The following is a 27516-nucleotide window of genomic DNA, read 5'->3' on the forward strand; positions in this document are numbered from 1 at the left end:
TGAATTGTTAATATGTTAAAAAATGAGGACAAAGTATAAACAATTTGGCTATAACATATTTCTTTTACATGCTTTTGTATTTCATACATCTAACTGCAATGTACTTAAGAATGACTGGTTATTTCTAAGATTAATGAAGAAGATATTTTAATTAATGAAGAAAAAATTTTAAATTAAATAGCCATTAGAAAAAGTATATTTTGAGGTTTTCTTTAAGACATAGTCATAATCTGCTTTTTCTGGCACTTTTCAAATACTTATTCTCTAAGGAAATATTGTTATGAGTGATCTAAAGCTCACAGAAAATCTTAGTGGGGAAAATTAGAGAGACTGGATGAAAAATGGTATTAGATTTTTTTCTACTGCTGTACCTGAGAAGCAATACTGCTAACTATTATTATGACAACTCTTAAATCAAGTTGCCTGCTTTGTAATCCCTACAGATTAGTGATGCTTGAGAAACTCAGTTCTAGTAAAATTGAAATTAATGTCATCCTTATGTGTTTACCATTTATTTCTGTCAGTTGATTCTTCAGTATACTCACTTATTTCTCATTTTTAGAATTGATATGTTCCAGGGTCTGCTTATTTACACTATTATTCTTGTTTATCTACAGGACCCAGGACCACCCCCACCTTCTCCATTACTAGGTTTGAAGCCACTGCAATTATTAGAAGTGAAAGCAAGGGGAAGATTTGGTTGTGTTTGGAAAGCCCAGTTGCTCAATGAATATGTTGCCGTTAAAATATTCCCAATACAGGTATGCTATTGCAGTTATAAAGTTATATATATATAAAAAGCTGAAACCAACTAGGACATTATAACTCAGAAGCAGTCTAAACACATAGGACTTATATTCCAAAGTGATACTGTGATAATACTGGGAAAAGCAAGTTAGCCTTTTTGTGTCTGCCTTCACATCTGAGAAATGGAATTATTAGTACAAAAACATTTTTTTTTTGGAGTGGTAGAATTATATTAAATAAACATGGGTGATCTTTTGCTAATAAAAATTCTATAAAAATGCTAAGGATTCCAATTAAAAAACCCCATTGGTTAAATTTTAGTATCCCTTACATTATCAAAAAAAGCAAACATAAAAGTGAAGAAGTAGCGTGTTTTGTTTTAGAATTGCTGTTTGGAGGTATATGAACAGACTGATTTATTTTCATTCTACTTCGAGTGTTTATGTAATTATTTAAGTTTTTGTTTGGTGAATTTTCAGAGGCAGTGAATCAAGACTCCAGATAATTGGTTTACTATTTAGTTGTTTTTCTTTCAAAAATAGCTGGACTTTTCACAAAACCCTTATCAAGCTTTTACCCTTCTTTTGTTTTGTTGCATCAGTGGTATAATTTGATGATGATTCCATTTTCCCTTGCTCTTGCTTTTGTACCCTTGTGGCTAATGCTATCCTTAGTACTTAAGCCCCAGGTTGGATTTGAGGATATAAGCTCTACTCCTACACCTAAGTTTTCCTTATTGCAAAGCTATCCTATAAGCAATTTGCCTTACTATAACTATATTTTAGCCTTCTTACCTCTCCTAAAGCTTGTATTGTAGAATCTATGAAGAAGATTATTACCTTGATTGGTTATTTTTGTTAGTAATGCAGATCCTATAAATTACAATTTAGAACTCTAGAGTGTACAGTCTATAATGCCAGGATTTATTTTTTAAATAGTCAGAGAAGGGGCTAGGGTTGTGGTTCAGCAGTACAGTGTTCACCTAGCATATGTGAGGCCCTGGGTTCGATCCTTAGCACCACATAAGAATAAATAAATAAAATAAAGGTATTAAAAAAAGTCAGGGAAAATTTATTTTAACGTGTGAGGAATCTTAAAAATTATATGAACGTATTTGGATATTAAGAGTAGCATTTTATTGAATGCTCTTATGTCAGGTGTTATATATTACATATATGTATATTATTAGTATGTACATTTAATACCACAACACTATGAGACAGATACTGCAATCCCTGTTTTACTTAATGAGGAAATTAATTATATATATTATATATATTGCCAAAGGTCAGTGGCAGATTCAGAATTTAAGCTTAGTAGTTTGGAGCCAGAGGTTTCCTAATCCATATGCTTTGGTGCCTGTCTTTTCAGTGTCCTTTCATAGTGAAAAGAAACTAATCTTTTATAAGTAAAAATGTAGTAGAAATGAATCATTTGCAGGCACAAATGAGTATATGGTGACTTTAAAGAATGTTACATAATATGTTAGTCGTTGAAAACAAAAATATTTTCTGTTTGGACAGAGTAATTCCACCTGAATTGCATCTTTCAGAGAGATTATTTTGATTACTGACAGGAGCAGCTTCACACCATGATGAAATTACAGTGTAATACTTATAATAACTTGGTAGTAGAATGTGTTGCCATTGTAGTATGCAAAAGTGCAACATTTCTGATGAACTACTGTTCCTCTAGAAACACAGAAAAGGATGTTTTAAAGGATTAGGGTGGACAGGTGTTTAGTATGGAACTACCAGAACTCTGATAGTGTTAACTAATAGAACTTCCTTTCATTAAATGAAAGGTCAAAACAAAAGGTCTTTTCTACTTAAATACATTTTTTTTATTTCTTTAGAACTTTTTAAGTAATTTATTAGATGTGATTTATTTAATATTTTGTTGTTGTTCTTACTATTCTTTCTTTTTAACCTTAGGATAAACAGTCATGGCAAAATGAATATGAAGTCTATAGTTTACCTGGAATGAAGCATGAAAACATATTACAGTTCATCGGTGCAGAAAAACGAGGCACCAGTGTTGATGTGGACCTTTGGCTAATAACAGCATTTCATGAAAAGGTAAAACTACCTAACACTTGAATTCAGTAAAATCAAGAGTTGGCCTACCTATCTGATGTTGACTACAAATCCCTCAGACCTATTTTTCAGTAGATAATATATTATATAGTTGACTATTACTTAACGTAAAGTGCAAATTGTTCTTAAATAAAAATCCATTTTAAAACATAACTTATTTTAACAAAAGAATGAAGTAGCTTTTTTTGTAGCCTCTCTATTTGTAATACCAGTCTTTTGTCCCAGATTTCCTGTGCTGTCTGTAATTACCTCTCTTGAAAATACTTTAGAATAGGCAGTGCTTAGTAATTTTCATTTACTTGTTAATGACCTATTTTGATTTCATAAGCCATTTTCACTTTGAATTCTGTACCTTAAAACTCTTATTTAAAATCTATAATGACAAACCCAGAATCAGAAAATTTATATAATCTTTTAGGGTAATTATCACCAAAACACCCTTGTGTTTTTTTTCCCTCAATTTTTCAACTTCCAGAGATGTTTAATAAAAGTACCATTAATAAGGAAATTTCATTTTTGATACTTTTATCATTGTTAAGTATGTGGCTCTTATAGCTTAATTCTTCACCATAAGAATGCCCATAACCTCTAGAGAAAGTTTTATTAGTGGTTGCTTGTATATTCTGGTGTTTGTTATCCTAGTCCTTTGGTATAATATATTTAAAATTGCTATAATTTCACTTTAAATTTTTTTCTAGAACTTTAGATTTTCAGTATGGATTAAGAAAAACTTGGATTAATGTGAATTGGAAGGAAATTGGGACCATGTTTTTGTATATTTTTATATACTCAAAGGAAAGATACATTGTCTTACACTTATAGATAAAAAATTCCCGTGTACGTATGGCTTTTGTCAAGAGCTTAAGTTTTTTTTGTTTTTGTTTTTCTACCCTCCTTTCTTTAGGGCTCACTGTCAGACTTTCTTAAGGCTAATGTGGTCTCTTGGAATGAACTGTGTCATATTGCAGAAACCATGGCTAGAGGGTTGGCATATTTACATGAGGATATACCTGGCCTCAAAGATGGCCACAAACCCGCAATATCTCACAGGTAGAGCAAAATTTATTTTGTTTTTCCAGATGATTCAGAATATGTTTATGGTTTAATAAGCTTTTAAATCCTTGAGTAAAATTAATTTTTCCCTTAGTTATCCAGTCATGCCCTAGGAGGCAGATGATTTTCATTTATTTTTTTAAATTAGCTTTGATAATGGCCAGGAAGTATTTTGGGAAATGTATATATTAACATCATTAGTTAAGTTTAATTATCTCCGTATTTCTTAATTTAGTCTCATTTCTAAAACCATAGTTGAGAATGAAAGTATATTTTCTTAACTCAAAGGAAAAATAAATTTATTTTAATTCAAGTCAAGATTTAAGGTGATTTTAAATAGATTCAAGGGGATGTAAATGAAGGAAAGTTTTTGAGTGTATCTTTTTGTTTTTCTTTTTAAATTAAAAAAATATATATTTTTTTATTGTAGTACTGGGGAGTGAAATCCAGGTTCCAGGGGTACTTTACCACTGAACTACATCCCCAACCCTTTTTATTTTTTATTTTGAGACAGGATCTTGCTAAGTTGCCCAGATTAGCTTTGAACTTGCAGTCCTCCTGCTTCAGCCTCCCAAGTCTTTGGTACTACCATGTCCAGCTCTTTGCTTATTTTTTGAATTATCTTATATTATTTTTTTTAGCTAAGGTCAAAGGAGACATCATTCAAACAATTGTCAGTGAGATGGTAATATCCAGACAGTTGTCATTGCTCAGAAGGCAAAATATTTTTCCTTAAAACATTGATTCAGTTTGCTATGTATTTAACTTCCTTCAACATGGGATTCAGTTTGTCATCTTGTATTCAATTTAACAGTGGTTGTTTTAAAAGTAGGCACTGACTGATTCATTTAACAAATATTTAGTTGATTATCACCAGGTGGTATTTTAGGTTACTGGGAGACATTATTTTAACCCTATGTCTTATATATAGATTCTGGTTTGGCTTAATGGCTCCTTTTTCTTCTCACCTTCCTACATGCACTGTCTTCCATACAGGGAACGATTTAATCCTTTGGAGTCCCAAAGGTTATTAGGAGTAGGGGCCCTGAAAATCCTGAATTTCAAGCTGTTTTTTGGAACATCCATATATACCTGTCCCTTTGCTGTTTCCTGTGACTGTACACATGCCATTTGTCATGGCAAAGATGTATTTAATTAGAGTAGAGTAATCTCTAGGATGAACTGGTTGAGGCAAGTGTGTAGAGGAAGACATCTTCCTATTTCAAAACTGTTACCCTTTTCAGAATACAGGATACAGCTAGAGTAGCATATGTTTATGATAAAATGTGTTATATATCCTAGAGATGTTAAATATCCTAGAGATGTTTTTCTACAATTGGGTGAAAAAATATAAGAACCACTAACTACACTAAGGGAGTATTCTAAAATATAGGTCTATACAGTTGACAAAAGGACACAATTTAGCTTTTTTTTAAAAAAATTCTTTAGTTTTTAAAAATTTTATTTTTTTTGGAGTTTGTTACTGTAAACTTTGAAATATTCTTAACCTCTTAAATCATAGCAGTTTTATTATTGATATGTGAGAATGACATAGATAAAGTGTTTTTGGAATGGCATTTCTTTATAAAACTGCTTTATGGAGAGGATTTCTTCTTCTATCTGTGTTAGGAATAGGAGTTTTGTTACTTTACTCTTGTGCTGTATGGGGTCTCTGCTTAAGGTTCTTCTTTTCTCTTTTCCTTGCATGTCATATTTTAACTACTATTTTATAGCATAGACATTCTCCTTCTTTCCGATTATGAGCAAAAAATTTAAAAGATAACTTGTTGAAACTTAATTGTACTATCTTTATATTTGCAAGGGACATCAAAAGTAAAAATGTGCTGTTGAAAAACAATCTGACGGCTTGCATTGCTGACTTTGGGTTGGCATTAAAATTTGAGGCTGGCAAGTCTGCAGGTGACACCCACGGACAGGTAAGGAAGGGCGGTAATTATAACATGTAACAAAAAATAAATATGTCTCATATTTTCTTAGACTGGCATATCAAGATTGAATTGGTATAAATTGTTGTGGAGATTAAATTAGCATCCAATCAAAAGTTATATGTTACATTTTCTGAGGAAAATGTCATTTTCATATTGTGGTGGAGGACTCAGGTGGTTTAGAGTACTACTTCATAATGTAACTCCTAGATGTTACAGGATTTTTTTTTTTTAAAAGTGGATCACGGAAGAACCCACCTTTTTTGAAGGACCGCATTCTTAGGGATATCTTCTTATTAACTCAGTAGTTTTAATTCTTTTATTCTTTCACCGTCCTGTGGTATAGAAGAAAAATCAGCCATTATTCTTGCTTCAGTGTATTAAGATCCCCTTCCCATTTTTGTATCCAACAATTTCTTGCTTTATTTTTTGTTTCTTGCTTTTCTTTATTGTTTCACTCACTCCTTAATCTACTTTCTGTGAATTCTCTCCAGAATACAAAGCCCTTGTATAGGCCTAAGTGAGGTACCTAATTAATTAAAGTCTATACAACAAGAATTTGGCAGTGGAAACCTTATAGAAAGGCCAAAGAGAAAAGATTGTCTGTACATTTTATTCTCAGAAGCTGTGAGTCTAGGAAAGATGTTTTCACTCCTATAAGATAACCTTTTTTCAAGAAAACCAGTTTAACCTGATAGGTGACATTTCCTATGAAGCAAATGATTCATTGGCTTTAGTGTTAAATTTTGTTATACAATTTTTGGTCAGCTATTTATGAGCTTTATTTTTTTCAGCATATCCTCAGGTTTCTAAGAACGTAGTTGTAAACAGTCATGGTACACAAATTTTGCCAATGTTGACTAACAATTAAAAAATTTAGGGCAGTGGTCAGCAGTCACAGAACTCTACAGAAGTTGACACCAAATCTCTTTAGAAATGGAGACACTTTTGTGGCAAATACTACCAAGATGGATGTTATGTAGAAAGCCTGGGGACAAACCTCTGTACTTCTGTACTTCTTATGACTCACTGTCATAAGATGAACTTTTGGAAAGTATCATCCTTGGTACCTCATAAGCCCCTCTAGCATTTTTTTTCTGAGAAAAACTGGGGGACTCACTTATGTCAACTTTTAATTCATATGGTTGGATAAAAATAACCAATTACTTATACCAGTTGATCCTTGACTTTAGATTTTATGTACCAGAAAATTGGAACACTATTTGAAGGTACTTGCATGTTATTGTAAATTTTATATATTGCAAAGAAAGAACCCTGGGGAAAAATACAAATTTTCATCTATTATCAATTTATAAAAGAGAATATTTTAGGCTAAAAATTTAGATAAGCCATGATCTTATAACAAAAGAGAACTTCAGATGGCATACATTTATCTTTAAGAGAAAAAAGGAGGACAGAATGGGAGAAAATCTTTGCCAGCAACTTTTCAAAAAGAGGATTAATATCCAGAATACATAAAGAACTCAAAATACTTCTCCTCCCTCAAAAAACCCCTACAACCCAATCAATAAATGAGCAAATGAGCTAAATATACACTTCTCAAAATAAGAAATACATATGGCCAAGAAATATGTGAATAAAGATTCAATGTCTTTAGCAGTGGGAGAAATGTAAATAAAAACTATATTGAGATTTCATCTCCCTGCAGTTAGAATAGTGGTCGTCAAGAATACAGATATTAATAAATGCTGGCAAGGATGTGGAGGTATGAGGAGCCCTTATACACTGTTGGTAGGATTAGTGCAGCCACTGTGGAAATCACTATGGAGGTTTCTCCAAAACTAGAAATGGAACCACCATATGACCCAACAATACCACTTCTCAAGTATTTGTCTAAGAGAATTAAATACTATAGTGATCTATGCATACTTACGTTTATAGTAGTACAATTCACAATAGCCAAATTATAGAACCAGCCTATGTACTCTTCAGCAGATGAACATATAAAGAACATGTGGCATACACACACACACACACACACACACACACACAATAGAGTTTTAGTTAGCTATAAAGAATGGAATTATGTCATTTTCAGGAAAATGGATAGAACTTGAGAACATAATGTTAAGCAAAATAAGCCAAACTCAGAAATGTGGGTTTTTTTTCTCATACGTGGAAGCTAGAGAGAGAGAAAAAAAAAAAGAAAGTTGGGGGAGGATCTCATGAAAATAGAAAGGAGACTACAGGATAGAGAAAGGGGAGCAGGGGAGGGAGGAGGAGAGGGAAAGGGGAGGTACTGGGGAATGAAATTTATTATGTGTGCATATGTATGAAGATGTAATAGTGAATCCCACTGATATGTATAGTTATACTGCACCAATAATTTTTTTTTTAAAGTAGGCTTTTGGGAGGTGTTAATTTGTAGTATAGTTATTCAGAAGAGGAAAAAAATTAAAAGCTACCTTTTCTTTCTTTAAAGTGTTCTCCTTATTAAATAAATTGAATATTCAAAACTTCAGAGTTTAGTGATCTGTCCTTATTTATTTATTTATTTTTAACATCTGTGCTGTGTGTGTTTTTTTGTGTGTGTTATTCATGTAACTCCCCAACTTCTAGTGTGGATTAGGAATCACAGTCACCTAAGGATGGAGCTTTTTGAAAATAGCAATAGCTCAGCTGCTCAGTAGATCTACTAAAACTCAAGTATATTGTGGTCTACCTTATATGTCACAAAACTTTTTAAAATATCACATAAGAATGTTGTCAGGCACCAAATAGAGCTAGCTGTACTAGCTTAGTAACCATAGTGATAGCACTAAGAAATACCAAGTTGTTGGGCACAGGCTTGGTTAAGTATTTTTAAAACATTTTATAATATCTATCATTGAAGCCCTCAAAAAAAGAGGTTTCTTAAAGATAACTTTTCAAATATTTGCAAAGGTACAGTTGAAAACTATGCAGCTTTCTCTGTTCCATCCTTCTCCCACTGTTGTTCATTACCTTGTGATTACTTCTAGAAAGGGAAAAACTCTAAATCTTTATCAGAATAACATCTGTTGATATATTTTTTTTTAAGTAAACTCACACATGATCTTACTATGTATATATGCTATAATTTGGTGTTCATAATTTAGTTGCTTTACCCTGATAGTAGACCATATGTGGTTTTGATTCTTAAAAAAATGTAAAATGTTAGTTCATAAAGTTAATGAATGAGTACTGTTTGATTTCAAAATATTTTTCAGGTTGGTACCCGAAGGTATATGGCTCCAGAGGTATTAGAAGGTGCTATAAACTTCCAAAGGGATGCATTTTTGAGGATAGATATGTACGCCATGGGATTAGTCCTGTGGGAACTGGCTTCTCGCTGTACTGCTGCAGATGGTAAGGGAAAAAAATATTTTGTTTTAAAAAGTACATATGCCACATTTATGAAGTGGATGGTTACATTCAAAGGTAATAAAGTACATTTCTGTTTTAATAACCAAGAGATGGTAGAGAATTCAGGAGGCAGGGAAGGAGAAAGGATGGGACAGGGAAGAAGGGAACTGGTCAGTGTTTGCTTCTTTACTGCTGCTAGATGTTTTGTTGGATACTTCACATACTTTTAGCTTATTTCCTAAAACCACTGTGGAGGTAGTTATTATCACAATTTTACAGGTGACCAAATTGTTTCAAGGTAATTGATGAAACTTATATTTGTGATTCTGATCCAGTTGTAAAGAAAGAGCTGCTACTTCAGCTAGGTCATGTAGGTCCTGCTTGTCTGGTTCTCAAGTCAACTATTTTGGTAAGAGGACATGTATGTAAAGTGGGAGGGCCTTCTGACTGCCTTTCAAGACTCTGAGGCTGAGTCTGTTTAGCACTCAGGAAATGCCAGCATATCGTTAACCATATTAAATTTTAGTTTTATCCTCTAAGACAGAACTGTGATCATGCTTTCACATGTACCACAGATAAAATTCTGCCCCCTAAAACTTTGAAGGTTTGACCTGACATAGACATTAGTCATATTCTCTACCACAGCAGGGTGGCTCTAAAGGGTTTCTTATTCTTTGTTCTTGTTATTGAAAAGTTCTTCTTTAAATCTTATAAGCATTGGGTATTTATTTATTGGTTATAAATCTGCATACCATATTTATAATGTAAAAACTATAAAGTTCTACATATTTGATCTTTAGCGCTCCTTCATAAGGTCTGTACTCTGTCTCAAATATGTGGTAGTACTTTTTTTGGATAAGACAAACTTCCTGTTAAACTTCCAAACAAATTTAAATGAGCTTGATCTTTTTTTCTTTTAATTACCTAAAAACTTCTTCTAGGTGTCAAAAACCATAGAAAAAATATGTTGAATATTTCAAAAGGTATAACCAATTAAGAATATTTTACTTTCTAAATATTGTTAAAGGCTCTCCGTGTACAACAAACTTCCTCTGAAATGTGAAATTTGATTTAGGGGACTACACTTTTAAAGGAAACTGAAAAGTTCCCTTTAAACCAGCTAGCTCTGGTTGGTGCTTGACAACATTCTTATGTGATATTTTGAAAAGGTTTGTGACATATAGAGGTAGACCACAAGATACTTTGAGTTTTAGTAGATCTACTGAGCTGTTTAGAAATCTGTTCAGAAATGGACAGATCTATTTCTTTAGGATTGGGGTGGGTCCAGAACCTAAGAAAGGTTGAAGCAACTTGAGAATAACTTTTAGCTTTTAAGTGTATAAGAAAACACATAAGCTGTTTGTTTTGACTCAAAAGTAGAAGTAATATTACAATTATTACATGCATTTATGGAAATGGAAGTAGGTCAAGGAAAGATGTCATAGGAAAATACATTTTATAAGAACTTTAATATGAATTTTTCATAGTAAACCATTGGATTGGGTGTCATAGGGGACATAAAGCCCAGTCTTCAAGTAATATACAGTTAAGGTAATAAAAAACATTCTGGACAATTAACTCTAAAGTAAGTGAATTATCTAGCCCAGTGCCTGGTACCTAGACATTCAGTAAATGTTTTGAGATGAATGTAACTACCATAACACAAGGCAGTGTTATGGTAGTTCATAGGAGAAATTGATGGTGAAGAAGAATCATCAGGGAGTATTTTATGGAAAAAGAAAAGAGTAAATGCCTTCTATTCTTAAATGCTTCATATGTGCAATGACACAATTAGAATCAGGTACTTCTGACTCTTAATAAGTCAGAAATTGGGGCCAAAGGGACAGTGTGGGTGCTTTTAAATTTGTTGGTGACTAGTTGTTGATGGTTAAATTTGGTGATTTTTTCCACATATAAATATGCATATCAGACTCCTGGAAATCTTGTTAAAATTGAGATTCTGACTCAGTGGTCTATGTTGAGGCCAGAGCATCCACATTTCTGAAAAGGCATCACCTAAGGCCAGTGGTGCTGACCTTTAGATGCAAGGTTGAACAGACATACCTTAGAACATCAGTACTGTCACTGGAGGTGTTCAAGCAGAGACCAACTGTCCAGGCATCAAAGATTCTTGTTTGTGGAGACCTAATGACTTCTTGGTGATTCATTATATCTGCCCAGCAATAATTGTGCTTTTTAGACTGCACAAGACTTGTATCTGTCTGGTCAATGAAATAGCTCAGTATTGACTGTCAAGAGGAGCTAATGTAGTGATAAAAAAGCAGACTTAGATGAATTCAAATTCCATGGGATAGCTGTGTGCCTTTGTGCAAATTTACATAAAAATTTCTGAACTACCTATCTGCAAAATACAGATAGTGCACCTTCACCTTGTGAAGGCAAAACAGTGATAAATTATATATGTAATACAAGTTTCTGGTCAGAATAGCTGCTCATTGAATCTTAGTTATTATTAACTCTTATATTAGTTATTATTAACTCTTATATGAATAGGTAAAAGAAAGAATTATTATTGAATACATTTTATCTGTGAAGGTACATTGACTTGTTGGGAACCCTGGTTAGAGATAGTTGTGACTTAAAAAATTTAACGTAAAATGAATATTAAAATATTAAAGTTATTAAAAAATATTAAAGTTATTGTGAGGAAAGGTAGAGAAGAGGTGTGACTTTGACGTGTTTTAGTTCCTCATAGGGGACATGTAGTGGGGGTTGAGTTTGCCACAGAATAAAGGTGGTTATAACACATTTAACCGAAAATCTTCAGAGGTGGAAACATCACTGCTAACCTTTCACTCTGATATGCAAGAAGGAGTGGGTCCCTTAAAGAAGAGTGTAAGTGTAGTTGCTCTCTTGCTCTTACTGTCATTACAGCAGGTGGAATTGGAAAAAGGTAATTCAGAATATATTTTAGAAAGTTTATACCAGTTTGGAAGTCAGGAAGATTTTAATTAAAATGACCACCCCTGTTTTTTGGTTTTACATTTCAGGACCTGTAGATGAGTACATGTTGCCATTTGAGGAGGAAATTGGCCAGCATCCATCTCTTGAAGATATGCAGGAAGTTGTTGTACATAAAAAAAAGAGGCCTGTTTTAAGAGATTATTGGCAGAAACATGCTGTAAGTTACTCAGCTTTTCATTTGAAATTTGAATAAAACATTTTTCAGAGGCATGATTTATTCTCTGCACATTTCTTGGAGGACTTTCTGGGAAGGTGATCTTCACACAGGATATTCCATACTACAGTGCAAAAGTCACTTTATCAGGGCTTTGTGTACTAACTAGGGAGATGGTAAAGTCACAGAGCCTTATAAGGCTCATCTCTATAATTCTGTGCATGTATCTTCTATTTGGAAACCTTCTTTAAAAAAAGAATGATTGATTCTGGGCCTGTGGACAGCTAAGTAACTTTGTTGATCACTACCTTTCATATGATGTCATTTTTAAATGTATTGAACAGCATCAATCCATCAAATCACTATGGGAGTTTTTTCAAAAGCCTTTTGATTTAGGCTTAGATTTTGAAGTTCATAAGAATACTTTAAAATTATAGATTAGGAGGCTGGGATTATAGCTCAGTGGTAGAGTGCATGCATGAGGCACTGGGTTCTATCCTCAGCACACATAAAAATAAGTAAATAAAATAAAAATATTTTGAAAAAGAAATAAACTCATCTGTCATTTAAAAAATTATAGATTAGGCAGAAGATGGTATAGTATATTATTGCCTTGATTGTTTTGGTCCAAGTATAATTAGAAATGTGGATAAAGCCAGGTAGAGATCCTGAAGGATCACCTTCTAATTTTGTATTAAATTTCAAGATGGAAATGCTGATATTAGCTAAGAAAAAGATGAAAAATAGTATAACCTCCATTACCCTTGCTTTTGAGTGTAGTTCAAGGTTGCATTGAAATGATCTGGTTTATGAAAAATGGATAGGAATTTTTGGAATTAAAAAATATTCCTGTTGTAGTAGTGTCCAGTACTTAAATATTTATTTTCTTCTTTGTGCTTCTCTTTCATGGACTTGCATATCATCAGTAAAAAAATGAATGTTAAATAATATCATACTTTGGTAATTTTGAAATTTCCTTGGCCTACAAAAAGCAATTTATGAAAATTTTACTCTAATTTCTAATAGAAACAATTGTTGTGGTGTTTGACCATGTTTTTCTCCTCTTAGGGAATGGCGATGCTCTGTGAAACGATAGAAGAATGTTGGGATCATGATGCAGAAGCCAGGTTATCAGCAGGATGTGTAGGTGAAAGAATTACCCAGATGCAGAGACTCACAAATATCATTACTACAGAGGACATTGTAACAGTGGTCACGATGGTGACAAATGTTGACTTTCCTCCCAAAGAATCTAGTCTATGATGGTTGCATCATCTGTACACACTGAGCAATGGGACTCTGAACTGGAGCTGCTAAGCTAACAAACTGCTTACAGTTTTATTTTCTGTGTGAAATGAGTAGGATGCCTCCTGGAAATATAAGAAAGCAGCCCCTTGTTGAAAAATGTGGCTCTGGGAGACTACTGCATTGCCTGTAGCACAGACGTGAAGGCCATGAGGCTAAGAGAAAAATTGCAAACTCTATAAAGAAACTTTTGAGAAAATGTACATGAAGAATGTGGCCCTCTCCAAATCAAGGATCTTTTGGACCTGGCTAATCAAGTGTTGAAAACTGACATCAGATTTCTTAATGTCTGTCAGAAGACACTAATTCCTTAAATGAACTACTGCTATTTTTTTTTAAATCAAAACTTTTCATTTCAGATTTTAAAAAGGGTAACTTGTTTTTATTGCATTTGCTGTTGTTGTTTCTATAAATGACTATTGTAATGCCAATATGACACAGCTTGTGAATGTTTAGTGTGCTGCTGTTCTGTGTACATAAACAAAGTCATCAAAGTGGGGTACAGTAAAGAGGCTTCCAAGCATTACTTTAACCTCCCTCTCAACAAGGTATACCTCAGTTCCACGGTTGCTAAATTATAAAATTGAAAACACTAACAAAATTTGAATAATAAATCGATCCATGTTTTGTAACAAGGTATCACAAATTCACTGTGTTATTTAAGAAAAAAAAAAAGTAAGCTGTGCTTAGTGCCAATAGTAAGTGGCCATTCGTAAAACAGTGTTTTAGCTTTTCTTGTGCTGGCTTGTAACTTAGGGAAAAGTGTTTTTTGAAATGAAAAAAATGGTGTCATTTTCCCCTTACCGTATTTTAAAGCTTCATCTTATATCCATATCCCAAAATATTGCATTCATACCTAAGTATTTTTTTTTTAAAGGTGTGCTGTGTTTGGGGAATGAGTATTTGAAAAATTTAAAGCATGATTTAAATTTTTTTAAATGAGCTGTGACACTGGAAAGCTCTTTTTATCTTTTCAAAGTCTTTTGTTTTTTCCTATTTATATATGTAAAACTGTAGTGTTTTTCTTTTCACCAAAACAGTGTGTGGGATATTTTTTATCACTGTCTTAGGACCACCTCAGGAAGTGTCATTACCCAGAATTCCTCACTCTCTGCTTTGAGACTTGTAACTTTTATCACTTCTGCTTGGTGCCATCTTGTCAGAGTAATATTTGACGTCTGTGATATGTAAAGAATTATCTTAGGACAGAGATATTAATTAACTTTAAGCACAGATTTCAGATGTTACTGCTTTAAAACCAATCAGGGATAACAAAGTTATAACTTAAAAATATGCAATGACATTTAGAGGTAACCAGTGTTGATGTAACATAGCTTAGCCTCCTCCCCCAAATTGCTTTTACAACTAACTTGGATATTAATTTAGGATAGTTCATGCCTTATCCTTGCTAAGAAAATGGAATTGATGGTAGGTAGGTGCCAAAGTGCTTTTTCAAACAATACTGTATTGGAGTATAATTGGATGCTTCTTAAAACTTACTTATATAGGCCAAAGTAAAACATTAATTTCCTGAATTTCTAGATTACTAGCCAAGAAATAGCCAGGATTATGCTATACTTTTTGTCAGATCATTTTGAAATCCATACATAAACTTTAAAAACAGATTTTTTTACATGTCACCATCAGGAGCTTACTGTGAATACATTATCTTCAAATGGTTATTTAACCACACAGTACACTACATTTTACATGTAAAATGCACTTAATCTCTGGGAAGAATAAATTATTATTTATACACAAAACATAGGCCAACAGACTCTAAACAGGGAGGAAAAGGAGAGTAATAGCATTCTTGTCTGTGTGCCACATCCCATACAGATCTGTTTATGTTTTTATATCGTGTGTGTACCCAAGGTCTCACTGTATTCCTAAGAATTCCCATTTCAGTGTTTACCATTTCAAAAAGTACTTGGCCCCTCTCAAATTCTTGACTTATATTTTCTTCCATCTGGAAACTAAACAAGGAGAAAATATGGAAAATGTGCAATCAAGAAAACAGTTAAAGACAGATTTCTACCTGTTGTAAGCATTTAACCCTTTTAAAACTTAAAAAAAAGGGATAATATGAATGTGGCTTATGAGAATACTAGAGATAAATTTTATAAGACCAGTTATTCACAATATAAAACATTTTGTCTTCATGTTACATTTTTTTAAAAACAAATTCTGGGTATTGTACTTAAGTCTAACCAATTTTAAAACTTGTATCCTTCTGAAAATATATATTTAGAAAATCTTTCTTTTTATAAGCAGTAAAGAAAGAATGTTCCAGTGACTGCTTGTCCTGATACATAATCTTACTAAAACTTTCTTTTTGCAGGGCATTGGTTTATAATCAGTGTAGAGGGGGCAAGTTAAAATTTAAGCTAGGGATACTGGAAAAAAGATCAAAGGATGAAAAAATGGTGATTTATTTGGGGGCAAACTAAGACCCCCCACACACACACCCCAATAACTTTTCCTCGTGTGTATGGTGCTCCTCATGATGTCTTGTTCTTTGCCTTTCTGATACCTATCAGAAGTGCTGCTCTCACTCACTTTTCACCTTACCCAGATTTCCCTTGTAAGAAATCCTTTATGATTAACTGCCATAGGACTGATGGATTAACCAGTGTTTGGCTTTATTTGAAGTCTAGGCCCTGCAGAGATCTTGTATGTATTTTAGATGCTAGGAAGTTTTTAGCATGTGATATGTGATTCCTGTTTGGATGTTTTTATTACAGGTACCTTGTGAATTCCAGAAAAGAGACTGTGCCTCACAAGTGTTGGTCCCATGACCTTGCACTATCTTTCATGGTGACCTTTTGAAAATACAATCAGGAAAAACACCAACACCTTTGGAATTTAGGAATAGAATCATAATCACGAAATTAAAGAGACTCTTTTGCCCCTTTCCTTGCCCCTGACCAACAACTACATTTAAGTAAAATGTAGATGGTTTGGAAAAACTGGTCAGATGGTAGTTTAGTGGAATAAACTGATTACTGTTTTTTAAAAAATGCTTCATCATAGATATTTTCCAGTTTGTCTTTTTTACTTTTTGAAAAATTACTTTTTAGGAACATTTGGTATAATGTGCATAAAATAATTTAAAATTTTTGGGCAAAATGATACAAGTAGCATCTTGATTGAACATCATTTACCTCAGATATTCAACCAGCAGTACGTTTTTTATGCAGTCTCAACCCATATCCCTATTTGTTACCTCTCAAAATATCGGTGAGCAATTATTTTAGCTTTACTCTGTATTTCTTGTCAGTGTTTCGGGCACAGGTTGTTGTACTACTGTCAAATCATACTTGCTATTTTTTTCTGCAAGTATTTATTTAACAGAAAGTTAAAAACATCATACACGCAAACCCTCCTCCCCCAGTAAAACCCCATCTTGGTTAAGTGATTGTTAAATATTGTAAAAATAAAATGTATGCTATCCCCATTCAATCCCCAAGTTAAATAAAAAAGTGAATATGGTATGATTTGCATATGCAGTTTTTCTTTAGCTATGTTTTTAAAGAGGGGAATGGTAGCTTTGTAATTTATTGTGAGGCTTCCGCATTAAGAATTGTAAGAATGGGGATAGTGGTGAAAGGAGGTTTGTAGCATTCTCCTCCTTTATCTAAACAGACTGTATTTGCACCCAAGTATATATGGTGGACCTGCCAGCATTAGGCAGCCAGAGGCCCGTTGGCATTGTAGAACAGTTCATTCCAACAGATTATTAGTTTTTTTTTTTTAGGATAAAAAGGAAGGAAAGGGCAGCACTTAGGTAATGGTGGTTTGACAGAAATTGCAGTGCCTTCTAAACCAAATGAAAATGCAAACCATGGTGGGATGTGCATGAATTCTCTTAAAAAACTGAACTTTCCAAAGCATGCTCTTCCAAAAACTGAATCTTCAGGGACCCGATATTATTCTTTTGACACAAATGGCATTACAATAAAAATTTAGATAACATGGGTTTTAATTTCTTACTAACCCAGGCATACATTTGAATCAGGTCTTTGAACAAGGTTTTTTGGTGGGCCACTTGGGAAGGAATATAATAAGTTAATATTGCTCTGAAATAAAACTCCTCATTTGCTTTTCAGTCTGATGATTGAGGGAAGTTTGAGTTTTGTTTTTGCTATAATTCCTCCTAAGAAGTAATGTAGGTATCTTTAAGCTATGCTTCTAAGTTTTACATTGTTTTTTAAAAGTTTTTTTTTTTAAACTAGAGCTTTTCAGATTTGTTTTTTGTTTAACTTACATAGTTAACCAGTTTATGAAATCAAGTTTCCCCACAAAAATGCCTTTGAGATGTAGCCATATCACTTGTACAATATTTCTGCTAGTCCCCCTGCCATTTGCTTTTAACTGTCATATTTTACTATAATCACTTACTGCCTCTTAGTTTTTAACTCATGTACCTTGTTGTTGATGGATCTTCTATAGTTTTTACACAGCCAGGAAAGCACATGAGGGCTCTCAGCTTTCAAGTGGCACGAAAACCTAATAAAAATTAGGAATGCTCACATCATTTCATTAGGCTCACTCTTTAAGGTGGAAATACTTTCTTCACATAGTTCAGAAAAACTTTCAAAGGGAAAAATAAAGCTTAAAATTCTTCCCTCTAGTAATAATAGTAATGCTACTGTTTTAAGTATTTTGGCAAATGAGCTAGAAATTCATGGACTATGGCACAGAACTAGTATGCATGCCTTAGTCTTAATGAGACATTGCTGAAAAGTAAATGAGAAATCATAAAAGTAAATGATTCTGGACACTGCCATTATTCGGTCACTTTCCTTATCTGTAAATAACAGTACCTAAATCCCATAGGGCTTCTGACAGTTAAATGGTTATACATTGCACAAGGATAGGGAATGTATTATAAACATTTTTCCATGACATGATATGTAAGCAAATACTTTTTGAACAAAGGAAGTTACTATTACTTCTTGAGTGCTTATTACATTTCATTTTAAACATAAATCTGTGTTAGTTCCTGGATTCTTGAATCTATAAAGCAATCCTTTAACTGACATTCTTACTTTTTGAAATAAATATTCAGCTAATGCTGTCCAACACTGTCCAATATCTGTAAGAATAATTTTCCAGGAATCTCTGACAATACTTGTTCAACAGGCAAATTCTGATCCTCTTTGACTACGGCACGTCTAAGAATGTACATCTAAAGAAAATCCTACAAGGGATTCTGATGTAGATGGTCAAAGTACCACATTTTTAGAAGTTGAGAAAAGAAATAGTCAAGTTCCTTGGCCTTTTTCTTCCAAGTGAACCACCCTCTGGCTAACCTTGTCAATTTCCTAAAGTAGAGGACCCAAATTTACACATGTACAGAAATTTTTAAAAATATGCAATACCACTACTGGAACCAAAAGGCGATCGCATTTATTTATTTATTCACATCAATTCTTATGTTTCTTTACTGATTTTTAAGATTTGTAAAAATATCAGGATGTTTGGCAGGAATGAACTCTTCAAATGTACCACACAGATGCTTAACAAGTGTTAAATAACCACCTGATTCAATCCTTAGAGCAGTCACATTTTATTCTTTTTAACTGCTTATAGGACAATCTAAATTGATCCCTGGAATTACAAATGACAAAAATACTCATGATTCAAAGGCAAGACACAGAGCTAAGACATCACACGTCCAACAGTTGTTCATAAATACAAAAATTTTTATAAATATAAAGGAATATAATAACATTTCTTGTTACAACGACAGCAGCTTTTAGTTCTTTGGAGGTGTATGCCTGAAATGCTGAAAGCCATGTTCATAACCAGCTTAATGAGGATGTTGCCCACTGCCTAACATCTGTAGGACAGTTGGGGTATTTCTGCAGAGCATTCATAATTTGAGTATTATCCAAAAGCAGTTTCATCAGCTGGTACTCTCTCTGTGAATTTACTGAAGTTCTTTCCATAGGCTTTATTAATTCTAATTGTTGTAAGTGTTCAAATGCCTGAAAGATGAAACAAATAGTTGAGGATGAACAAGGGAAAAAAGTAGCAAAGTTAGCCCAGAAAATAGGGTAATGGAATTGAGTGCCAAAAAAAAAAGCCCAACAACAACAACAAAAAAAACCCCCAGCACAATAGGAATCAAAGGATTAACAAGAAACAAAGCTTTTATCAACCCCATAAAAACTTCATATTATGTAAAAACAGTGTCAGTGCAGTTATCTTTTCCTAAAGTGTTGAATATAAACAAGGCAAATTTTAACTCAGTCTTTATAACAAGGTCTTGTTCTTCATTCTACATCATAGTTCCTTCTGTACATTTTTTTGGTGCTAGAGATTGAACACAGGGCCTCATGTATGCTAAGTACCCACTCTATCCTTGAGCTACATCCAGGGCCCTTCCTGTGGCATTTTAATTAACAAGGGTTTCTAGTTTTCTTCTCTATAGAAGTGTAAGAATATGATAAGACTTGATTACCTGGTTACTCAAATTTGCATTTTTTTTATTTCTGCCATCTGTAAGACTTTGCTGTATAAAAATTAAGCACAGCTGTAATAAAGATGGAGGGAGGAAATTCCTGTGAGTATACTAAGACTATTTAGGTGATCCTTTAGTTTAGATTCTGCAGAATGGTACAGACATGGACATTCTTTTGAAGAGTACCACTGAGACTGTCAAACCTGTCAAGAAGTTCTGTTCCATGTTCCATCTTCCTGACCCTTTTTTCAAAAAATGTTTTAGTTGTAGTTGGACACAATACCTTTATTTTTTATTTATTTATATGTGGTGCTGAGGCTCAAACCCAGGGTAGGTGAACACTCTACTGCTGAGCCACAACCCCAGACCCATCTTCCTGACCTTAATAGAGCCCTTCACTGTATACTTCTTCTTGCTTCTAATATTCACATATTACTGTCTCTTTTAAACTTGATGTTTTAGATGTTAGGGTATTAAAAAATCATTGAATTGGGCTGAGGATGTGGCTCAAGTGGTAGCGCGCTTGCCTGGCATGCGTGTGGCCTGGGTTCGATCCTCAGCACCACATACAAACAAAGATGTTGTGTCCGCAGAAAACTAAAAAATATTAAAAAAATAATTCTCTCTCTCTTAAAAAAAAAAACAAACCATTGAATCATGTTGTACTAATCATTAAATACACTGAATTAGATTCTTGAGCATTATATCCTTACAGTTCATTGTGAAAAAAATCAGGAATATACTCTATCATAAAATTCTTCTGATGAAAAGAAAAAAAGAGACCTTTTATTTCTGAAAATGAGAAAATACTGGATGTTGCAGATGTTGAGACTGAACAAAACTGAAATTTACCATATTTCTATGCAGTAAAAATACAACCTTATTTGAAATATAGAACGAAGCTGCTGGATATTATTTGTAAAAATTCAAATGCTCAGGTAATATTACTACATTTCACAATTCTCATAACCATGACTATTAGATATGGAGTTAGGAGAAAAAAATTTGGTCTTGCAGCATGCTAAATACTTTTCTTCTTTCAATGAAGAAATGACAAGGCTCTATATTCAATTTTTATTAGACAAAAAAAATGTAGGGGTCCAGTGCTTAAAAAAAGAAAAAAAATTCATTAAATTTGAAACTTGTTTAGACAACTGTTTATAACAATCTCAAAGTATAAATCTACTTTTTAAAGCTATAACTTAATGAATTTAAACAAGTTTCTAATGAGTATTTAGTAAACTGTGAACTGCTATAATTATGTGCAAAAACACACCAAATTCCAAATATGAGACAAAAAAACACTGCATTAAAAGTTTCCTATTTGATTAAAGAGTTTGAAATATTTTTAATATATGGGATAATTATATTATTAAAGTTAGTTTCACCTTTTATTTCCTGTGGCAACTAGAAAATCCTGGTCCACATCTTTCTAGTAGACATCATGAAATAATGAAGCCTTTGAGTTTTAAACTCATGCCTCACCTACTACCTAAATGAAACTTTGTATATGTGTCCACCAACTAACAGGATTTTGTCCATTAAGTTTCTTAATGGCATTAGTCTGCATTTTTGTCTCCTTATACTGCTGAAATTATAAAGCCAACTCAGGTTGGAAAAGGACAGGATTACTATATTTGATGTGTTTTGATAGACTATAATAAACAGCTCCTTGGTAGAATGCAAATACTAACAACAGACAGCAGAGGGCAGCACAGTCCAACAAACTGTCAAACTGGCTGCCTTCAGAATGACTTGAAAGTTCATTTCATTTCTGGATAATTTTTGTCTGAAAAAAATTCCTACAGTAAGAACCTAAAGTTTAAAACTCAAAAGTGAAACCTTGATCTATATAATCAAACTGTATCTAAAAAAGGTACCTGTCTGCAAGAAAACAACAGTAAACCAAATCTTACCTTCATGACAACAGGTTTCTCAAAATTATACACAGAATGGGCCTTTCTTTGAACAAACTTCTGAAATTCTGGAGAGAGCGCAAAGACAACATTAATATCTTCAAATAGGCATCAGGGGAAAATCAGAAAGAAACTACTAAAGTCTCATCTCACCATTATAGACCATTTGAAAATTAAAGGGCTCCTCTTCATAGATATCATTTAAATGTTTCATTGCTATTATAAGACAGATTTCTAAGACTGATAGACCTGTAATAGGAAAAGAGAAACATACCAAAAAATGTAGTTCAATGATATATAAGATTGAGACACCTGTCTCCAAAGAGTAAATAAAGTGAAAGATCATGGTTTTGAAGGATGGAGGAGGGAGAGGTCATTTTCTAACTTTAAATGTGTTTCATTCACTATTATCTATGTAAACTTAAGCAAATCATTTTACCTGCTATATTTTTTATTTGCATTTGCAAAGTAAGAATCTTTCTAAACTTAGAACTGCCATAAAGAGACGATATATCAAGCACTAACAGTAAAACAACAATGAGAAACTATGATTATTATGAGATTTCAAATCACAAAAGGACCTTGAATGAGATTTACTCAGAGAATCCCCAAACTCCTGGAAAGTATTCAAAATTGTGTGTGTATCCTTCCCTCTCCCAGAGAGAACGCTCACTGCATTTATAAAAGGGATAATAAACAAATGATTTCAATGCTAATAAAGGGTCTTCAATAGCAATTAGTGATTTGAGAACCTCAGTAATACAGTATTATCTGGATTTTCAGTGGACAAGGGAGGCAGAGTCAAGTTTCCTTCACTTTAAATAAAAGTGATAATAACCTTGTAAAGGATTAAGTTAAAGGCTGTCTGGATTTTAAAGTATTTATAAATAAAGTGCTGTGAACAATGTTAATGATAATTTTGAAAAATACATACTTAAACACACAAACTTTAAAAAACTATAAAAAACCCAAATGATTATAAAGCACGCTTCTCACCATGCACAATATTTGCTTTAGAATCCATGCTACAAAGCTGGTTTGCCTCCATGAAGTCTGCTGCAGTCAAAAATGGATGTGATACTGTTACTCGACTTAAAGCTAGCATCTAGGGAAATGTGAATCAGACAACCAATTACTTCAGCAGTTTGAGGATATCACTGAACAAGGCTGCTAAATTTGTAGTTTATTCTTATGGGCGAGTAGATATAAATACCTGGGACAAGTATTCTCAAATTTAGCTCTATTAAAATATAGTATTTCAATTAATGACACACAACTTTATAAACAAAAAGCATAACAAATTGCTGCATTCTGCTATCACCTCCCACTTATCATAATGACTTACTCTTCAAAAGAAGACACTTAAAAAGCGGAGTCCAATTCTCATGTACTTTTTGTTTACTTTCTCAAAACCTAACACAAATCCTGAACTAACGATCCCCTTCAAACACCTACTTCTTTTTTTCTGTAAATACTTGTTTTTCTTATAAAAGTTTAGATATTTAGGGTTGGCAGATTTAGCAAATAAAAATCCACACACAATATAGTTGGGTATAGTGGCACCTGCCAGTAATCCCAGTGACTCTGGAGGCCGAGGGCAGAAGGATTGCAAATTTTAAGGCAGCTTGGGTAACACAGACCATTTCTCAAAATAAAACATAAGAAGGATTAAGGATGCAGCTCAGTACTTGAGCATCCTGTTTAATCTCTAATACTGCAAAAAGAAACAAAGAAAGAAAACTACAACCTAAAGTTAATAGTATGTACCATACAATATATCAGACACCTCCACTGTCAGTAGGACACAAGTATTTTAGTTTAAACAGAGATCAGCAATCCTTGGAGTTCATTCTCCTACTGGGTACAGCCCGGGCCACCAATATCTCCCTCCCTTTCTCTCCCCACCCTCTTTTATATGAAATATTTATTTCATTTTAACAAAGGACTTAAAAACAGCATACTACAGGGACACAGCCATATCAATGTTTATAGCAGCACAATTCACAATAACTAAACTGTGGAACCAACCTAGATGCCCTTCAAAAGATGAGTGGATTAAAAAAATGTGGCATATATACACAATGGAATATTACTCAGCAATAAAAGAGAATAAAAGCATGGCATTTGCAGGTAAATGGATGGCACTGGAGAAGATAATGCTAAGTGAAATTAGCCAATCCCAAAAAACCAAATGCTGAATGTTTTCTCTGATATAAGGAGAAGGATTCATAGTGGGGTAGGGAGGGGGAGCATGGGAGGAATAGATGAACTCTAGATAGGGCAGAGGGATGGGAAAGGAAGGGAGGGGCCATGGGGTTAGAAATGATGGTGGAATGTAATGGACATTATTATCCAAAGTACATGTATGAAGACACAAATTGGTGTGAATATACTTTTTATACAACTAGAGATATGAAAAATTGTGCTCTCTATATAATAAAAATTGTAATGCATTCTGTTGTCATATATAATTAAAAAATAAATAAAAAATTTAAAAAATCACATTCAAAAAAATAAAAAACAATACCATTACTTGCTTATTTTTATGTGGTGCTAAGGATTGAACCCACTGCCTTATATTTGCTAGGCAAGCACTCTACCCCTGAAATATGTTCTTAATATACAAAGAGACAACAGAGAATAACGTAATACCTAAGACTACCCTGCCTCTTCCTGATTGGACTCTCTACTCTTCACCACATAAAATAACCATGCATATCTTTATATTAATACTCTATGTATATGTATTCCCTAGACAAGAGTAGTTTTCAAATTTTATGTAAATACTATGTAGTCTCACAACTCATTTTTCAATGAACATTTAATTATGAAAATTTATCCATGTCAAGGTGTTAATTCTAATCATTTTTCTGTGTATTCCATTGTATATACCAATTATTCATTTTCTATTGACGAAACTCACCAGATTGGCAAAAAAAAGAGTAAGTTTACTTGTAGCCTTTACCTGCATTTCCCTGGTTACTGGAGACATAAATCCATAATACAAAAAGAGCTTGCAGAGTTGAGACAGAGATAATCACTAAAAGGATGATCTAAGCATATCAGAAGTACCTCACTATTAATTACTATGAATGAAAAAGAGACAACAGGAAACTTGCAGATAATGGTTGTTCATGTTGACAATATTGAGGCAGAAATCAATCTATATCTAATATCTACCTATCTACATGCCACACATTTCTTCATAATAGGCCTATTGCTAAAAATGACAGGGGGATAGAACAATGAGAGGGAAAGTTTATAGGAAAAAAAGAGAAGTTTTATGAATAAAAACAGAAATGAGAAAAGAGAAATGATAAACATGGCAGAACCATATAATAAAAAGCTTGTAGCCAGAGAGCCTTGGATTAAGTTCTGGCTTTGCCATCTACTAGCTGTGGGCAAGTTATTTAAACTCTAAGAACCTCAATTTCTTTAAAGACAAAAATAAACACCTAAGTATAAAAAAAATAAGATTATTATAAAATTTAGAAATAATGTAGGAAAAGCAACAGTATTACTTGGTAGATGTGCTAACCAATAAATGATGGTTGCTATTATTATTATTATTATTATTACTATTCTACTACTATTAAAAGTGACCAAGAAAATAATTTTCTCTTTAAAAGAAAATTGCCACAGACAATTTTCTAAATAGCAGAGTAATAACAAATACTCTTAGTAAAAGAAGTTCTTTAACTTTCAGGACAATTAATTATTTGTGCACTGATGTTAAGACACAATACATCTTAGTGAAAGACCATGACCAAATGGAACTTATTCCAGGCATGCAAACTGGTCCAACATAAAAGAAACAAACAAACAAACAAAAACAAAACCACCCCAAAACAAAAAATAAAAAACAACACAATCAAATGTATCAACAGCTAAAGAGAAACTGCATGATCATTCATTATCACCCAATCTAGCATTTGACAAAAATCCAAAACCCAGTCATAATAAATTCTTAGCATAATTAATTTAGAATAATTAATTTGATAATGAGCATGTACTAAAAAACTATAGATAACATCACATGACTGGGAATATGGAAGGATGTCTAGTCTTAACACTCTTACTCAACATAGTGGTAGGAGTTCTAACAACAGCAATATGGCAAGAAAAGAAAAACCACACGGATTAAATAGGAAAATAAAACTGAATCTATTTATGGAAAGCTATTGTCTGCATAGGAAATCCCAAGGTATCATTTTTTAAAAACTCCTAAAATAAGCTAGGCTTAGCAAGACCATATTGATATGTGTGTACATTTTTGTACACTAATGGTAAACACACATGCTAAAACCAAAATTTAAATCCATCATTTATAACTGCTCCAAAGAAAAGAACATACTTAGGCATTAAATGCTTTAAATATGTATAGGATTTGTTTTGTGCAATTAGAAAATGCTGATTTGAGTAATAAAAAAATACAATAAAATAAAAACCACATTCAGGGAATAGAACACTATAGTAAAAATGTCAATTGTCCAAAAATTTATAGATTTAACCTAACCACGCCCCATCTAAACTTAAATCACAATTCTCATACACTGCTGGTAGAATGTGAACTAAACAGCCTTTATGAAAACCAGTATGGAGGTACTTCATATAATTAAAAATACTATATGATCTAGCAATTCCACTATTAGGTATATGTTCAAAGGAAATGAACTCAGCATGGGACATCTGAATTTCTATCAATATTTCAGCATGTTCACAATAGCCAAGAAATGCAAACAACCTAAAAGTGTCCACCAATTGTTGAATGTATACAGAAAACGTGTTGAATGCATACCTACACGTAGTGGAGATTATAATCAGTCATAACTGGAATTGGAGATGACTAGGTTAAATGAAAAAAGATAGGGAGAATCTTACTCCTTTGGAATGTAATAAAGTTGATCTTACAAAAGTGTAGAGTAAAATGGTGGTTACCAGAGACAATGAAAAGAAGGGGGAGGTAAAGAGGGAAAAAAGTTGTTTTTGGATACTAAGTTACAGTTAAATAAAAGCAAAAAGCTCTGGTGTGCCACTGCACTGTAGAGTGACTACAGATAACAATGGTTTGTACTTTCAAAAAGCTGGAAGATGGATTTTGAAAGTTTTTATCAAAATGATAACTGAGGAGATTAACGAGGATTGTAACATGACACAATTTATATACATGTCAAAACATTACAAGATAACTTATATATCAGTTAAAACAATAAAAAGCCCACAAACCAGTAGTGTATGTAAGGACCGCAGGTTTTTGCTGATATTAAAATGCTTTTGTAGAACTTCTCTCACACTTGTATCTTCTGAAAGACACTACAGAAAAAAATATTAAAATTAAGTAATGACGCAGTCTTAAATTTAATATAATCATTTGCCTCATTTATTTACCTAACTTAGTACAATCTAAATCAAACTTCAATCCTACTGATATTCTTCCTCCTAGAAGTCAACATACAAAAGAACAATCCTTCCTTTCCCCCACCCCCAAATTCGAATCTAA

General features: G+C 33.1%; 2 protein-coding genes across 7 annotated transcripts in view; one reads left to right on the top strand and one right to left on the bottom strand.

The window, feature by feature from the left end:
* Acvr2a (activin A receptor type 2A) overlaps positions 1–17123 on the top strand; it is a 77481-nt gene extending 60358 nt beyond the window's left edge. For all 3 annotated transcript variants that reach the window (XM_078017355.1, XM_078017356.1, XM_040294285.2), the window contains 7 exons: positions 618–761; positions 2682–2825; positions 3748–3893; positions 5719–5833; positions 9052–9190; positions 12199–12329; positions 13395–17123. In XM_078017355.1, the coding sequence (XP_077873481.1) occupies positions 618–761; positions 2682–2825; positions 3748–3893; positions 5719–5833; positions 9052–9190; positions 12199–12329; positions 13395–13589 (1014 nt within the window). In that variant the 3' untranslated portion in view covers positions 13590–17123. The remainder of the gene's footprint in view (positions 1–617; positions 762–2681; positions 2826–3747; positions 3894–5718; positions 5834–9051; positions 9191–12198; positions 12330–13394) is intronic.
* A 2064-nt stretch (positions 17124–19187) lies between these two features.
* The window catches only part of Orc4 (origin recognition complex subunit 4), a 62029-nt gene continuing 53700 nt past the window's right edge, over positions 19188–27516 (bottom strand). For all 4 annotated transcript variants that reach the window (XM_078017357.1, XM_078017358.1, XM_013355830.4 and 1 more), the window contains 5 exons: positions 27243–27329; positions 23013–23121; positions 22170–22265; positions 22017–22084; positions 19188–19624 (listed from right to left, as the gene is read on the bottom strand). In XM_078017357.1, coding sequence (XP_077873483.1) covers positions 19436–19624; positions 22017–22084; positions 22170–22265; positions 23013–23121; positions 27243–27329 — 549 coding nt within the window. In that variant the 3' untranslated portion in view covers positions 19188–19435. The remainder of the gene's footprint in view (positions 19625–22016; positions 22085–22169; positions 22266–23012; positions 23122–27242; positions 27330–27516) is intronic.

This window comes from Ictidomys tridecemlineatus, chromosome 7 (assembly GCF_052094955.1).
Source record: "Ictidomys tridecemlineatus isolate mIctTri1 chromosome 7, mIctTri1.hap1, whole genome shotgun sequence".
In the NCBI taxonomy this organism is placed as follows: domain Eukaryota; kingdom Metazoa; phylum Chordata; class Mammalia; order Rodentia; family Sciuridae; genus Ictidomys; species Ictidomys tridecemlineatus.